At 36.4% G+C, this 18,179-nt stretch overlaps 1 protein-coding gene across 1 annotated transcript in view; it reads left to right on the top strand.

Moving 5' to 3' along the window:
* SLC9A6 (solute carrier family 9 member A6) overlaps positions 1 to 18,179 on the top strand; it is a 52,968-nt gene that overhangs the window by 3,873 nt on the left and 30,916 nt on the right. The window contains exons 2-7 of the mRNA XM_060002993.1: positions 5,135 to 5,334; positions 6,944 to 7,021; positions 7,312 to 7,388; positions 7,692 to 7,804; positions 10,049 to 10,154; positions 16,383 to 16,524. Of these exons, the coding sequence (XP_059858976.1) occupies positions 5,135 to 5,334; positions 6,944 to 7,021; positions 7,312 to 7,388; positions 7,692 to 7,804; positions 10,049 to 10,154; positions 16,383 to 16,524 (716 nt within the window). The remainder of the gene's footprint in view (positions 1 to 5,134; positions 5,335 to 6,943; positions 7,022 to 7,311; positions 7,389 to 7,691; positions 7,805 to 10,048; positions 10,155 to 16,382; positions 16,525 to 18,179) is intronic.

Raw genomic sequence — 18,179 nt, 5'->3', positions numbered from 1 at the left:
CAGTCAATCGGCCTCAGGAGCCCCATTCTCTTAGCCCCTTAAAACCATATTGCCTCATGTTGAAGAGATAAAACTTATCTATAAAGACAAAACAGGTTAGTATTATCATCACTACATATGAGGAAACTGAGGTTCAGTGAGAAGTTATGTACCCTAGGATCACAGACTAGAACTTGATGGAGCCAGAATTCATACTTCTGTCTGCCTTCCAAACTTGTGCTTTTTCTCCTACACTCTACTGTACTAAATTTAATAAGGTTGGATATGAAGGGAGTTAACACTTAAAGTTACAAGGGTTTTGGAGGTGAGTTGTGAGGGAAGCTTATGAGAGAATGGAGACATAACCACCAGAGAGCAAGTTAGTAGTGATGAGAGAGCAAGGAGGTGATTAGAAAATTATAGAGACTTTGGAAATAGAAAACCCAGATTTCAGTTCTGGTTTTGCCACTTAATGCCAAGTAATGTTGGGCAAGTCATTTATCCCCATTTTATAGATGAGAAAATAATGACTGAGAGATTTGTAGTAGTTCAATTAGCTTTTCAGACAGAATCTAACAGCATTCTTCAAGAAGTAGATAAGTGTTATATATGTACATACACACAATCTACACACACACATAAATAAATACACACACACATACATGTACTTTTTAATCTGTAGAAATCTTACCAATTTTGGCCACACTCAATACCCCAGTGATATTCCTTCCATATTTTTGACTATTAGAGGCTTCTAGTGTGATAATCTGGAAGAATGTGCTGAAATCCATTAGAAAACCAATTTCCACTGTGAGGCTCATACAGTGTTGCGGCCTTGGGTGATACTGAGTTCTGTATCCCTGGGAGGGTCTCCAGCACAAGAGGGTCAGGAATGTGTAGGAGGAATGGGACTTCTCTGTTTTGTGAAAGATATCTCTTTGTGGTTGTACTCTTTGTTGCCTGTTAGTGATAATTTTAAATTTCATGATATCAGTAGTTTTTGTGCCTCTATCTATGTAGGAGGCTAGAATTTTCTGCCTTATCCCCTTAACAAAGCACTCCTTTTGTGTACTTTCTGTTTAGTGAGAATTGCTTTAACTCTGTGATTAGGATTTGACCTTTCACAGAACCCAAGTTAACTTGATCTGTCAACTGTATTCAAGGAAATTCCAATTTTTCAGCTGTCTGATGCTTTTATAAAAGGATCTTGATTTTTTCCAACCTAAGTAATTATTCTCCTTGCTGGTGTTCTAACTGCCAAGGTGTGTGTTTCAGATTTGTCCAAGTGCTGAGCCCTCCTCAGGGCACCCAGTGACATTTCAGCATTGGGTCAGGGCGTGGTAGAACCAGTGGGTACTCTTCCTTACACAGTCAAGCTTGGGGATATGGAAAGAATTTATGCTGATATTTTTACTGTTTGTAGTAGCTTAACTGTGATTTTTACACATAAATGTAATGGGACAACTTACTACTACTGAACATCTTAATTAGAAGGTCTTGTGAGATAGTAGAGAAAAGAGCTGTCCCTATATCATATAGGCAGGATGACTATGGATTGATAGCCTTTTCTCTCCCAGGTTATGTTTATCAAACACGGTTGATATCCAGCCATCACTTTTTAATTTTGTTTCTTTTTTTGGAGGTGAGATATTTTCAAAGTGTATCTTTCATTTATTATTTTTAAATTTTAAATGAATTTATACCCCCTTCACCCATTTCTACCACCTCCCATCCCCATCCCCATGTCTCTGGCAACCGCCAATCTGTTCTCTGTATCTATTGAGCTTTGTTTTTTATTTTTTTTTTAGATTCCACATGTAAGAGAGAGAATACGGTATTTGTGTTTCTTTGTCTAACTAATTTCACTTAGCATAATGCCCTTGAGCTCCATCCATGTTGTTTCAAATGGCAAGATTCCATTCTTTTTCATGGCTAAATAACATTCCATGGTGTATATGTACCATATCTTATCCATTCATCCATCAGTGGACACTTAGGTTGTTTCCATATCCTGGCTATCGTAAATAATGCTACAATGAACATAGGGGTGCGTATATCTTTTTGAGTTAATGTTTTCATTTTCCTTGGGTAAATACCCAAAAGTGCAATTGCTGGATCATATAGTAGCTCTTTTTTTAATTTGTTGCGGAACCTCCATACTGTTTTCCATACTGGCTGCACCAGTTTACATTCCCACCAACAGCACATAAGGGTTCTCTTTTCTCCACATCCTTGCCAACACTTGCCATTTTTTGTCTTTTTTATAATTGCCATTCTAACAGGTGTGAAGTGATATCTCATTGTGCTTTTGATTTGCATTTCCCTGATGATTAGTGATATTGAGCATCTTTTTATGTACCATTGGCCATCTGTGTGTCTTTTTTGGAAAAATGTCTATTTAGATCCTCTGCCCATTTTTTAATCAGATTGTTATTTTGGTTTTGAGTTGTATGAGTTCTTTATATATGTTGGATATTAGCCCCTTATCAGGATATGATTTGCAAATATTTTATCTTTCATTTATTTTAAATCTGAACCTTTGTTAAAACGTTTTTTAGAGTCGATGTCATTGTACTGTTTACCAGTTACTCGTTGCTGCTCACTTAAAAAAAATACATGTGACTGTAAGTTGACCAGAAGGATCCTTCATCTCTGCTTCCTCCTCCCTTCTCAGCCAACTACTGCTCTTACACTCCCCGTTTCTGCTTTATCGCTTCCCACTCTGGCTTCTGCTCCCACCTCTTCACTCAAACTGCTCTTAGCAAGGTCACCTATGACCTCCTTGTTGCCAAACCCAATGGACACTTCTTAATGCCTGTCTTCCTCGACTTTGCTGCAGCATTTACTAGTTTTCACCACTTCCTCCTCTGTTCTTCCTACTCCTGTGGCTTTTCTTTCTTAGACTCCTTCATCATCTCCTTCTCCTCTACCAACCCCTTAATTTTGGCATAAAACTCCGAGCATATATCCATAGTCCTCTTCCCGCTTTGTTTGCTCCCTAAGTAATCCCATCTGTGCTTCACTTCAACCATCTTATGACTGCTAAGTGTATATCTCCAGTCCAGATCCACCCCCTTCCTTGAGGTCCGGATCCCACATACTCAACTGTGCATGTGTCACAGGTACATCAAACTCAACATGTCCAAAACGGAGCTGCGCATTTCCCCCTGTAAGTCTGTTCCCTGTCCCACTGACTGGCCCTCCTACCCCCCGATTGCCTAGGCCAGCTTACCCACCTAGTTGCCAAGTCAATTTAGGTTCCTCTTAGTTTTTCATCTCCCTTCCTCCCAGTCCAGTCAGTCACCACATCCTTCTACAAGATAATACTTTCTAAAAAAAATCCCCCTCTCTCCCTATCTCTGCTCTCTTAGATTAGGCCCTGCACTCTTAGTGCGTGAATGACCTCAGTGGCCTTCTATCTGGCCTTTCTGAACCTCTGTAGTCTAGACCAGTCTTGCTAAAATAAAAATCTGATGTCAAGCCCTTTGACATCTATGGTTCTGTGGCTTCCTTTTGCTTTCAGGACAAAGTCTACACTCCCTTCCCCAACATGCGAGGTCTCTTGTTTCACACCTCAACTCTTGCCACTTTATATCCCAGCCATACTGAACTATTTATGATCCCCTAAACGGGCTGTGTTTTCTCACTCTTCCTTGACTGGGTATGTACTACTATTCCTCCTACCTGGACAACCATTTTCTCTTACTTTGTTACTTGCTTAGGTGACACCTCTGGAAAGACTTTCCTAATGTCCCACTCCCTCAGGCTTCCTTAGGTACATCTTTTCTGTTTTTATAATACCTTGTATATATGTGTGTGTGTGTGTGTGTGTATATACACACACACACACACACACACACACACACACATATCGTGTTATAATTGTTTATTCAGTCTGTTTTCACCAACTGGACTGAGAGCTGCTTGAAGGCGGGACCTTGTTTTCATCTGTGAACCCTGGGGGCCTACTTAGCATAGTAGTCCAATCATATATATTAAAAGAAAGGCTGACTGGTTAGGGTGAAAGAGAAAGGAGAAAGGAGACAGGAATTCAATTTGCAGTTGAGGTATATCTATACACTGGAACATTATTTGACCGTAAAAAGGAATGAAGCGCTGATACATGCTGCAATATGGATAAACCCTGAAAACATTATGCTAAGTAAAAGAAGCCAGATATAAAAGGTCACATATTGTAGGATTCTACTTATATGAAATGTCCAGAATAGGCATAGAGAAAAAGTAGATTCGTGGTTGCCAGGGGATGGGAGTCAGGGTGGGGGAAATGGAGAGTGACTGCTAATAGGTCTAGGGTTTCTTTGTGGAGCAATGAAAATGTTTTGGAATTGGATAGTAGTGATCAATATCCAACTTTGTGAATATACTAAAAGCCACTGAATTGTACAGTTTAAAAGGGTAAACTTTGTATAGAATTATATCTCAATAAAATCATTATTAAACATTTTGATCAGTATAGGTTTATAGTACCTAGATCATTGTGCATATTTGAATGTCAATATGATGATCTAAGTAAAATTCCAGCAATACATTGACATCATAGTGTCAAAGTCAGGACTTCTGTTCCATGTTTTGATTTTGAAACATATTTTAAAATTAAAATCTCACCTTTTAGTATTAGAAGAACTCAATCTAGAAAAATTATTGACTTTCCAATTTGTAAAATTTGTGTTATTTGGCCAGCCATGTGATTTAGGAATAACTTGAAAAATGCATGTGTTTAAGTCTTGTGAATTGATGGATGGAGGTGGTAAACACATTTCTAACATGATTACACAGTTAGGTTGGGACACCTTGGAGCATATTCTGTGTACAGATGACTTGAAGGTATTTCCTCATTTTGTTACCTTCCTAATCACTTATTTATATCTTGATCTAGGGACGCAATGATACACGTTGTTACCCTAGGGAATGTTTTCCCTTCCTGTCCCACTGGCTTATATGAATATCGAACTCTTAGATTTGTGAATTTAGTAATACTTTAAAATGTAACTTCATTTGGTCTAAAAATGAGTTTAGAATCACAAGGGACTATCATAAGAGGTTTTCTGTTATCAATTCAAAGGTATGTGTGGGGTACAAAAGAAGTAGTCTCTGTCTGAAAGAAGAGCTTATATTATTCTTTTATTATTTCCAGGTCTTTTGGTGGGCCTTGTGCTTCGATATGGCATTCATGTTCCAAGTGATGTGAATAATGTGACCCTGAGCTGTGAAGTGCAGTCAAGCCCAACTACCTTATTGGTAAATGTTAGTGGAAAATTTTATGAGTATACGCTGAAAGGAGAGATCAGTTCACATGAGCTCAATAACGTTCAAGATAATGAAATGCTTAGAAAGGTAAGTTCTTCGTTAAAGGGAATCTTTGGATTTTTTTTAAGGTATATAATAGCAGCAAAGTGATTCAGGAGAAAAATAATGCATTTTTAATGATATTTAGAATAATCAGTCTTTTCAAATGGAGTAAAACCTCAATTAACGAATGTAATGCAAGGCTAAGGAAATTGACATGTCTATAGTTTGCTTTTCTGATTGAGGCTAAGTACTACAACCCTTTTTGTTTCACTCTGTAGTGTTTACAGTTGTAATAAATGGTGACCAGTATTGAGTGAAGCAGAATTTATAAGTGTTTCTTTCAATTTGCTTATGGCCCTTAGAGTTTTATAGTACTTTAGCACATTGAGTTTATTTGATAATACCTAAAATATTCCATTAATATTTTTTTGAATTCTTTCTTGCCTTGATTGTGTTCTGTGCTGAGCACAAGTTAATCTTTCTTTGATTCATAATCTGGCACAACTTCAGGGGCCTCAGCCTGAGTATCAGCTACTGTACCATGGTGTGCGTGAAGCTTGATGTAGGTTGGGTTGCAGTCTTACTGGCTTCCAGACATTCCTGGAGCTGCTTTCTCCTGTCCTCCCCATAGTTGCCATCCTGAAGCTTCTCAGGGCCTCTTTGCTCATGTCTCTGTTTTCGCCCACCCTTGGCCATTTGCCTCCACTTCTGCCTTCTACATTGGCAGGACTTGGCTTTTATAGCTACTTGGTTGTGTTCCTGACCATCTTTAATGCTTTTAAAAATTTCATACGAACTTACAGTTTACTTTGCAGCAAGAGGTTTTTTTCCACCTGTGGAAAATTCCAGTTCCTTAAGAGTTCTAGGAAATGAAATTTTAGCATGAGTATGTGTAGCTGCTCTGTGTTCATGTCAAATACTACAGCCTTATGAACAGAAGGGGGCGTCTGTATTATTATAGGAAATAGGTATTAAAAGGAATGGGCTGGGGCTTCCCTGGTGGCGCAGTGGTTGAGAGTCCGCCTGCCGATGCAGGGGACACGGGTTTGTGCCCCGGTCCGGGAAGATCCCACATGCCGCGGAGCGGCTGGGCCTGTGAGCCATGGCCGCTGAGCCTGCGCTTCTGGAGCCTGTGCTCCGCAAAGGGAGAGGTCACAACAGTGAGAGGCCCGCATACCGCAAAAAAAAAAAAAGGAATGGGCTGTCAGGACTAGAAATCTGACTTGTGCAGAAACTTTTTACCACAATATTATGTTATATACCTTTAGAGATGTTACCTATGCAAGAAGTCTGTTTCCTCTTGCCAACAACAATGCTGTACCCCCAAATTTTATGTTGCCAGTTTTGGGTCTCTTATTTAAAGCAGACATGTTCATACTTTCTCTTATTTAAAAAATTTTTGCTATCATAGTATTTTAAGATACTTTGCACAGATAGGACTTAACTGATTGTTCCAACGCCATCATCTCCTTGTCATTTGGTTGAGAAGTGGAATAACAGCTATCCTATATGAAATATTTTTCACTTACCACAGTGGTAATATTCTTGCCTTTTGCCAGTTTAACATTTAATCTTTTTTTCTTTTTGCTCATTTGATAATGTAATAAGAAATCTCCTGAGGGAATTCATCTAAAAGAACTCTTTATTTTAACAGGTTACTTTTGATCCAGAAGTATTTTTCAACATATTACTTCCTCCTATCATATTTTATGCGGGATATAGTCTGAAAAGAGTAAGTGCTTTTGTATTTCATGTACTTTGAACAGCCTTAAACTCCATGGACTTTATCATCTTCGACACCTTCAGAAACAGGCAGTTCCTTCCAGGTTCCTCTCCCTCCTCCCTCTCCTATCCTTTTGACATGCTGAAGTTTATGCCCATACAAAAATTCTTTCTCTTACTTATTTCCTTGAATGAATAATGCATTTAATATTAGCATAGCACACTAGAATAGAAAACCTTTTCTTTTTTAAATAATTGGTGAGTATTCTAACACGGTGTAACTTTTTTTTTTTCCGTCAGAGACATTTCTTTCGAAACCTTGGGTCTATCTTAGCGTATGCTTTTCTTGGAACCGCAATTTCTTGTTTCGTAATTGGGTAAGTACTTGAAGCTTAAAACACTTTTAGCCTTCAAATTATCATTTTACAATAATACATATTTGACTTCTGCAGTATTGTATTCTCGAATGTGTCCAAGAACTTTTGCAGTAAAATGTATTCACACAGATAAGTTGTTCGAATTTTCCTTAAGGCTAAGGTGTTACCATATTTAAATGACATGCAGTAAATTTGGGATTAGTCACAAAGTACTACAGTAGACCCATCTTTCTGTTCTTACTGTATTGTAACTTCTTTAACAGTTGATTTTTTTTCTAAAGTAGACATATGTTTATTGAACAGATCAATAATGTATGGCTGTGTAACACTGATGAAAGTAACTGGACAACTTGCGGGAGATTTTTACTTTACAGATTGCCTGCTGTTTGGTGCTATCGTATCAGCAACTGATCCAGGTATGTTTTACATGAGTGTGGAGCTTAAGTACTTAAGTTGTACAGTGGTTTTCCATCAACACACATGTACGTATTTCTTCCTTTGAGGTGTAGAATTCAGGATTAGGTACTCCCCATCTTACTATACTTTCCAACTGTGGAGGAAAAAAAACAAAATTAATGGCTCCTTTTGGCTTAAGCACACATTTGTTTCTTTTTACTGTATTTCCTATTACTAGTCCACAATTTGATGATGTTTAAATGAGGGCCGTAAGGTATTTTCTTCAGAAATTCAGGTTGGTCTCTATCCCTAGTGACTGGGTATAGAAGATGAACTATATTAGTTAAGATGGGTAATAACTATACATTTCCTTTCAAGCCTCTAGAAAACAGATCCCTAAAAATCTGTTTACATTCAGCTATCTGCATTTAAGAGTAAGAAAAAAAGTTTTAAAATGATTGTTAGAAGGCTGTTGTGCTAGAACAAGTGTGATTTGGGGTCATTGGTGGGCAGTAATATACATTAAAGAATTGTTTTTATAAAATTGGCTTTTGGATTATAAAATAGTTTTGATATTAGCATGACTAGAGAATGAATTTAATTGTATTGAGTTAGATAAGTTAGATTGTAGTTTTTCTAATATAGTATTGGTGAGCTTCACAGCTACATTCAGATTGAGAACTTAGAGAATATATAGGCTGAAGAGCAGAGACTGCATTTTTTGAACTAAAGATGCAAGTTTTCTTTTACTGATGCTAGATTTTAGATCCTTGGTAGAGGTTTGTTCTCTTTTACCCTTTGACCTTGTAAGTTAATAATCTTTAATTATCATCCAGCATAGTCAAAGGTTATCTCTGAATTCCTATGTTAACTCTGATAACCCAGGGTGTTATAGAAAGTAGGAAAATATGCTCTGTACTCTATAAGAGATGATTTTAGAAGCTCAGAGGACATTTTAGAGAGGTATTTGTATAGTTTGGCATTTTTAGAACTGAAAAGCAAATCGCCTCCTTAAAGATAGTCAGGGCTGCCCCCTTACTGTTTGTAGCTGTTCCCATTATCAGTATGAAGTTGGGATGGTTTTTGCAGGAAGCCAGTGGTCTCTGTTTTCCGTGTTCTCTTACTAGAAGCAAGGTCCTCGACTTTTCAAAATCTATGAGAAACCTGAGTCAGTTGGACTGGCTACATTACTTAAAACTGGTTTTGTTTTGGTGGGAGTATTGCCTGGATGGCTCAAGCAAAACTGTTCTGCTTATATAAAGCTGGATAGTTATATTTCTTCTGAATTATATAGGTATTTGCCCATATAATAATTCTATTATTTTGCAGTTGTTCACTTGATAGAAGGATGAGCCATAGGTTCTCTTTTTAAAATTCTACAGCATTGCTCCTGCCCTCCTTTTCTCCTTCTCTTGGTTAGCTTTGATATCAGGATATTCCAGATGAAATGCTTTGCAGTAGAAACTATATCTTTTAAAATACAAGCTTCCTGTTTTTTGGTTGCCATTTGAAGAGGCTCTCCCAACTCTGGTTATAATAATCTTTCATGTCTGCTTGGGTTTATTTAGCAAGCGAGCTGTACGTGACTCAGCAATTAAAGTTATAATGCAACTTCAGTCTCTTCTGATTTTCTAAGAATTCTCATGTAATTGTTTCCTAAGAGAAGGTTTTTTTTCTTCTCAAGCTGTAATAGCCTGATGATTGGATTCTTATTAAGTTAAATATAGCAGCTGTAATTCTGGTCATAAATTTTATCCCAACCGAAAACCAAACTTGTGTTTTCATTTCCTACTGTCTTTGCTAAACTGGTGTGCTTGAAATTTGTAAGTCAAATAGAAGTGAGTTGTAAGGCTCCGAGGAAAAAATGAAGTTTGCAGCAGGAAATGCTTTTCATAATAGTTTTCTTCATCAAAGATTAATGATCACCTGGTCTGTAAGAAATTCTGCATGTATTTTTTATGGAAAAGAAATGTACAAGACAAGATTATTAGCATTTGCATGAAGAATGTAGGCCAACTCAGTCCTCCAAGGTTATTTTCAGGTGTTTGTAAGAGGGAGAAGGGAGATATTACAGGTACACAGTTATGGAAAAGAAAAATATTGACATAAAATTACTGAATCTTTGATATGGTAAGAGAATGTTTATTAGGATTGAATTCTGAGATGAAGAATGAATTTCTAAATAGCTATTACGATCATCTGTGAAGGGAAAAATGTTATATTTGTAATGTCTTAATATTCCTCTGACTCTTTCTACTTGCTAGTGACTGTTCTTGCCATATTCCACGAGCTTCAAGTTGATGTTGAACTCTATGCACTTCTTTTTGGTGAAAGTGTCCTCAATGATGCTGTTGCCATAGTGCTGTCTTCGTAAGTGTTTGTTTTCTTATTATATTCTGTATATTGAATGTTAGGGTTCTAAGAACCAAAAGTCACTTATTGAGTGAAGTGCATTATGAATGGAAACATTTGAAAAACTGAAGCATTTTTTTCCTCTTGAAGAAATATATACTTATAGATAACGTGGAAAATGCACGGAAGAAAAGGAAGGGAAAAAAATGATATGTACTCCTGACACCTAAAGACAATTACTGTAAACATTCTAGGACATTTTTTAAAATTCTTTTTTTTCTATGCATAGTATTTTTACATAGTTGTGATTGTAGTGTATGTATAATTTTGTATTCTGTTTTAATATTATAACATGGACGTTTTAGTTTTTCATCAAATTAAATTTTTGGCGTACATATATATTCGCATGGTTCAAAAATCACAACGATATAGAAGGGTATACATTGAAAAGTCACGTTCTTACTCCTGTCCTCATCCACCTGTCCCCGTAGCCCCTTACATAGGTAACCATTTTATTAGTTTCTTGTGTATCCTAGTATTTCTTTATTCAAATGTAAGCACACATATGAATAAATATTCTTATTTGCCTCTTATTTCTTATTTTAAAAGTAGCATGCTGTATATGTTCTATACCTACCTGACTTTCTCTCACATAACTATATTCTGGAGATCTTTCTGTATCAAAACAAGGAATTTTCTCATTCTTTGTTTGCAGGTGCATAGTATTCTATGAACTGTACTATAGTTTATTTAATCAGTCTCCTATTGGTGGAATCATAAAGGGTTTTCAATTCTTTGCTATCCCAAATAATGCTGCAGTGATTAACCTTGAACTTAACCTGTTTTATATATGCACTGGTATATTGGTAGGATAAATTCCCAGAAGTGAGATGAGTGGCTTAAAGGGTAAATACATTTGTAATTTTGTTACATTGCTAAATTGCCTGTCAAAGGTATTATGCTATTTTGCATTTTAACCACCAAATTGTGGGAGTGCCTGTTTCCTCATAGCTTCACCAACAGAGTATTTGTCAGACTTTGGTATCTTTGCCAATTTGATGATTGAGAAATACCTCATAGTTTAATTCATATTTCTCTTATTTAACATAATCATTTCAGAAACTTTTTAATTTTTAGAAGTATTAAATAATACACTTTTTAAAGATAATGAAAATGAGCAATATTTTAATCTAGTTATAGAAATTACTATACATGCTACCAGAAGGTGTTTGCAGGTGAAAGAATGGGTCTGAACCTCTGAGGAACTCAGTCCTGCCAACTCAGTCCTGCTAAGCAAATATCTAACCCTATAGACAGTTGCCTTTACTCCACACCAGAACTTTCTACAAGAGAGAAGTAAAACCCCTTCACCTTTCCTCCTTACTTTTATTTCTCTCCTTAATTTCCACTTCATTAACTATAAAAGAGTAATCAGTCACTGACTCTGGTTTACACAGCTTGATTGCCCCCATTGTCTAACAGCAAAGTGAAAATTATCCTTTCTGAGATGTAACACTAATCCCTTAAATGTTGTTTATGAAGATGTGCAAAAGATCAAATCTTCTTTTGTGAATGTAATGTATATAAATTCTACCCCCTCCACCATATTTATTGCCAGATTTTTTGCAGCTGTCTACAACTAATGTAAATTTAATTTAAGAAATAAAGCCCAAAGGCTAGAACTAATATTGATACTAAATGTATGTACCTTCAACGATGATAGGTGCAAAGTAAAAGTTTTCTATTGTTTGAAGGGAGGAAGAAATGGATAGTGTGGTTATAACTTACATGTTATAAAAAAAAATGAAGCTACAAAGATTGTTGAAGTTTTCAGCACATAAGAACATGTAAGATCACCAGTGCTACCAGACGAAGAGAATAGGGTACAGGCAGTTACTTTTAGCATCAATTCGCCATCCTAGATAATTATTCTGCTACTTAATCATTTACTAATACGTGTTCCTTCCTCATTGCCCTAATGGATTAAGAGTCAGAAAAATCTCCTTTCTGGTCCTATCTTAAGCTGATGTGCCCTGTGCCTTAGTTTTTCCATTAATAAAGTAACTTATTTCCTGCAACTTTAAGAACAGTTGAATAGTATTAAAAGAAGAAAACTCATCGGAAAATTTTGAGCTTGGGGGTGTACGTATCAGTGTTGGTGAAGAATAAATGTGTTAGAAAGAGAATGCCCTTTCCGTTACACGTCTCACAAAGAGGAAAGGACTTCTTGTCCTTCTGTTGCAACCTTTCTCAAACAGGGTCGTGTGAGAGAATTTAAGCCTTGTAGAGAACGATTCAAGTGATTCTTTCCTCAATTTTCCTAAGGATGGTACATAGCTAGTACTATTCTAGATTCACAGGCGATGAGTTAACTCATTCCATAGTCTGCTGGAAGTGTGGTGGAGAAGGACTGTATCTAAAGAGTATCATACCCGGGGAATCATTAGCTGTGTAAGTATCTTAATAGAAGTGAGCAAATGAGTTCCTGCCCAAAAGATGAAGGGAAACCAGTGATGTTGCTGGCTATGGGAGGTCACTAGCTGGAGTGCTCGGCGTTATGTTTTTCATCATCTTTCATTTGCCTCTAAAAGTACGTTAGATAGAAATAGTCTACCTTGTGTTGATTTCTGTTTGATGATTTTCTAATGTGTATATTCTATAGAAACAGCCTTTTACAAAGAGGGGGGCCCCTTTCTGAAGGACTTCTGCTTGGCAATTAACAGGTTAAGACATCTGTTCTTGAAATTTATGTTGGAAGTTGTTTTTGTTTGCTTTTTGACCTGTTAGGTTAGCAGTGACTTTTTTTTTTTGTTAACGTTAATGCTTTTAATCTGGTGAGGGTGGAGTGAAACTGGTTCCCTCATATATTGCTGTATGAGGTGGAGCTGTGTGTACTGATACAGTGTCATACATACCTAGTTAGAGATGAAGTCTAAGTTGCATAGCATACCTCTGAATGGATATACCATGATTACCCTGGAGGCCTAAATTCATACTACTTTAAAATATGTTTTTAGGGTCATTTACATTTTATAGAATATAAGTGTGAGTAAACAAACATGGCTGACAAACTCTTTAACTTTACTGGTTATCAGAGATATACATATTAAATTAGTGGCCATTTTTACCTATTCAGTTAACAAGAAAAAAAATTGTTAGTGAAAATAGTTACTGCTGGTAATGGTCTAGTACAGTCATTCTTAACCGGGGACAGTTTTGCAGCCCCCCGCCCCCCAACCAGGGGATATTTGGCAATGTCTGGGGACATTTTGGTTATCATGAATGGGAGGAGGTTGCTACTGGCATCTAGTGGGTAGAAGCCGGGGGTGCTGCTAAATATCCTTCAATACACAGGACAGCACCCACCACCCAACAAATGATTATCTGGCCCCAAATATCAATAATGCCAGGATTGAGACACCCTGGAGTTGTAAAACTATATCACTTGTACATTGTTGTTGACATTGAAATTGGTATTACCTACTCTTTTATATTTTATCATTATGATAATAAAATTAATATTCAAAGTAGTTGACTTAGAAAGTAGAAAATTCCTGAAATTTCAGCTCTCAGAAATAACCACTATTAAGGTTTTTAATCCAGATTTTTTCCATTAGGATATTAGCATACATATAAATATATTAACTTTTAAACAGAAAGAGGCATAGCACTATACATGCTTTTCTGTAACTTGCTTTTTTCACATAGACATTGTACTGTATTAATACCTCCATTATCCCATTGTATGAATGCACTACAAATTTACCTCTCCAACCCCCTGTTGATTAATATTTGGTGTTTTCTAATATCGTACTATTGCGAATAGCACTGCAGTGAACATATTTATGTGTAAATCTGTGTGAATCCTTGAGAGTATTTCTGTAGGATATTTTTTAGAAGTAGAATTTCTAGGCCAATGGATATGATCACTAAAACATTGAGAGATGTAGTCATATTTCCCTCCTGAAATGTAATACAGATCTATTTGAAAGCCATTGTTCAACATGTAAAAGGAGCCATAGGTATAGTAATACCGTATTTCTAGGAATGTAGCACAGGAAAATCGTCCAAAATTTGTAGAAAGCACAAATAAGTTCTTTCACACTGTTATTTATAGTAGCAAAAATAATAGAAGCAAAACTTTTAAATGTCCGACAGAGAGGAAATGGTTAAATAAATTATGTTATATCCATTTGGATCATTTTTGAAGTCTTAAAAAACCATGGTTAGACTGTAATAATTCTTATGTCATTGTCAGTTGAAGAAGCAGAATTCAAAACCATATGTTCACTATGATTACAACTAAACATGAAATAGCATGCATGTAACAAAAAGAGGGGAAAGAAATACAGAAGGAAAATAATAGATCTGTCAGGGTAGTGGAATGATGGGGTGATTTTTCCCCCCTAAATTGTACATTGTATTACTCTCAGGATTTTTTTTAAGTATTCATAAAAATGCTACTGCCTCAAGATAAAATGTTGACTGATGTAGAAAAGATGAATTAAGATTTCAATCCAGATGGGGTGATTTTTCCCCCCTAAATTGTACATTGTATTACTCTCAGGATTTTTTTTAAGTATTCATAAAAATGCTACTGCCTCAAGATAAAATGTTGACTGATGTAGAAAAGATGAATTAAGATTTCAATCCAGAGGCCAACATTTGACTGAAAAGGAAGAAAACAAACCTGTCATCTCTTCTCAGCCCACCATGCTTTTCCTGTGTTCTTATACATTTTAGTGATTAAAGAATAAAATAATGATTAGTATGAATCTTGAATTTCCATGAACCAATCCAGGGAAAGCAGTCTCAGGAGGCATGGCATCGATATTTTGTTCTTGCCGGCATTTTGAAAACTATCGCCAGGGAGGAAGGTTATTGTAGCAATATCCTTTCTTTTCTCCAGCCAGCCACTATATTTTCATGCTATAATGTAGTCAAATCTCATTTACAGTGGTGGAGCCCTTTATGTGTAGGTAAGATAGCATGACATTAAAGGCCATTTCCTATTCACTGAAATAATATCAAATCTACCAGTCCCAAAATGATCTGGTCACTTTGAAGATTTAAATGCAAATGTTTAAATTTTTCAATTCAGATTGAGTCTCAGAAATTTCTAGATGCCATTACCAGAAATTCATGTTAGAGTCACACTTCAATAAAATAGGTAAAATTAGGAAATTTTAGCTTGGTCTTAGATTTTATTTTGTTTTGTTCTGCTTTTTAGTTTAACCAGCGAGGTATGAAGAGAACTTGGTAAACATGGTATAGCAAGGCCATTTTTTAGCCTTGAACCATAAAAAACATTGCAGTAACCACAGGGAGAATTCATTATATTCTTCGGAATGTGTTTTTTCTGCTTCTTTTCTTCAACATGACTTGCATGATGTCTTTGAGTCTGGATTTATTATAAAAACACTGGCACCTCAATTAACTGAGATGAGAACTGATTTAGTAATGGTAGGTGCTCTTGCCAGAGACCCACTAGCAACAGTGGTTTTCTCCGCTGTATTTACTTCCTGGGGCGACTGTTTTAAAAGAAGTATTTTTAGACTAGGTTTGAACTGTGAGTTCAAGATGGAGAGTGTCCCTTCTAATTGCTTGTCTTGGCCTCTTACAGAGTGGCTTTCTTTCAGAAGTTCGAGGTGGAGGATCCAGCTGGGTATGCTAAAAGTACTGTCAAGTGGATTCTAATTCCTTGGCAGGCCTTTCAAGCCCTTTTATCTATAAAAGTCCATTTCAGTGAATGAATAGATAGGAGGCATTGGGCCCATTCTGTTATTCTAAAAGTTGAAAGGGTACTTTAGTCATCTTTTTTTTTTCCCACAGGAAAAACAAAATGTGACCGGGTTGAGTATTGAACAATATTCTTTATATTCTTACGCCTCTGTTGGAAATACGGGGAATTTTTCATTAGTTTGTTCACATTAGTACATTAGGGCTTTCAGGCACTCAGTACCAGTAAGTCATAAACAGAGTCACAAAAGAATAGTACTGCACAGTATCTTGAGGCTGGAGGAAAAGGCTTGGTCCAACCTTATTTTGGCAATTCAAATCCAAAGTTTTTGGTTTTTACGCCCTCTGATTTCATCTTCAAGCTCTACACTAGGTAATTTTTTAAAATTTATTTTACTCTTTTTTTATTTTTTTATTTATTTATTTATTTTTATTTTACTCTTTTTTTAGATAATGTTTTAAAAGTAAAAGTTGCCTCTAGAAGTAAGAACCACCTCTCTTTTGTAGCTCAATAGTAGCATACCAGCCAGCCGGAGACAACAGCCACACCTTTGATGTCACAGCCATGTTCAAGTCTATCGGGATTTTCCTTGGAATCTTCAGTGGCTCTTTCGCGATGGGTGCTGCTACTGGAGTGGTGACAGCTTTAATATCCTTTTATTCTATTTATCTTTTCATGTTAACCTCACAGAGTCATTGAATACTGTGTTCCATGGTCTCCACTAGTTCCATAATTGACATAGTGTTATAATTATGAACCTTATAAACAAGTACTTGGTTTGAAAACATTAGGCAATCATCTTTACCAATAAATAAAAGAATTTCATTGTTTTGTGTAGGACTTCATGCCCTCAAACACTCACTACAGAATTCTAATTGGACACAGTGACCCTTTGGGGGTGAACTTTTTTTTTTAAGATCCATCCACTTTATTTATTTTTTAACATCTTTATTGGAGTATAATTGCTTTACAATGGTGTGTTAGTTTCTGCTTTATATGGGGTGAACTTTAAGGTTGTAGACTAAATTGATATAAAGGTAGATATATTCCAAAGAGCCTCTGCTTGTTCTGTACGGCTGTTCATCTTGGCAGTATTTTGCTCTTCGTTTAATAGGACAAATAGGAATGTATGACCTCGATGCCAGTTGAACAAAATAAGGTTCCCAGGTTAGGATAGCTGGGAGTTCATCTCAGCTGTCACCGATTTTAACCTTCCGCTCTCGAGTCCTATGCACTGCCACTAATTTGCTGTTAGAAATATTGAGTAAGTCAATCTTGTATTCATTCAAAAACAACCCTCTTTTTTTTTTACTCATTGTAGTTTTAAGTTAAAATATAATAAGTTAAAATATAATAGAAAATGATAGTTTAATAAATGGATCTAAATTTTCTGTTATTGGATTCTTTAAGTGCAAATATCCCTAAAATTCTGGAACTTCAGTTTTCCTTTTTATATCAGTGTTTCATTCTTCAAAAAAATTTCTTGATTGCCTGCTACATGCCACATGCTATGCCCTGTGTATCAAAGATAAACAAGACAGACGTGGCCTCTGCCTTTTGGAGCTTCTGATATAGAAGCATTGACACTTCACCTCATGGGACCTCAGTGTAGGAAGGTAGAGGGCTGGGACAGCAGGGAAGATGAGTGGGGCTTGATCTCTAAAGAGCTTCCAGCTCTAAAACTTCTAAGGTACTTTCATATAAAACAAGTACTTTTTCTGAGAATATATTCATTTTCTATACTTCAGTTTTGTGGTGGAAGAAACTTGTCTTCGGGCTTTTTACAGACGAACTGAGGCATAAAAGGACAGTGAAAAGAGTTCTGAAGAAGGACCAGGATTTCTTCCCTAGCATAAGTTCCTTGAGGAACTTAATCTTTGTGTTGTAGTACACAGTTCTTGAAGAGAATGTAGACTCCAGCCTGAGATTCGCCACAGCTTGACACGGGCCCTTCCACTGGCAAGTAACATATACTTGTTAGACTAGTATGAGTGAGGGACGTGCCTCAGTTTCTTCATCGTGGAATACTCCACATCACAGAGGTATTAGAGGATTAAATGAACATGAAATCTCATGGAAATGACATATTTCTTAATAGATATAAATTGCTATCATTATGGAAGCTGTCTCGCTTTGGGTCACAAATTAATAGAGTTGGCATGTTGTGTATCTGATCTGTCACTCCTGTCCTTTACTGTCATGTCTATTCTTTACTGTGTGGTTTCTAGCAAGGCATGTGATACCCGTAAAACAATTGGATGGACTAAGCTATAGGACTTTCTCATGGAAGGGAAGGCTGCTGA

The sequence above is a fragment of the Delphinus delphis genome, chromosome X, assembly GCF_949987515.2.
Source record: "Delphinus delphis chromosome X, mDelDel1.2, whole genome shotgun sequence".
Lineage (NCBI taxonomy): Eukaryota > Metazoa > Chordata > Mammalia > Artiodactyla > Delphinidae > Delphinus > Delphinus delphis.
The sequence above is the reverse complement of the archived record's forward strand: the minus strand, read 5'-3'. Positions and strand labels throughout refer to the sequence as shown.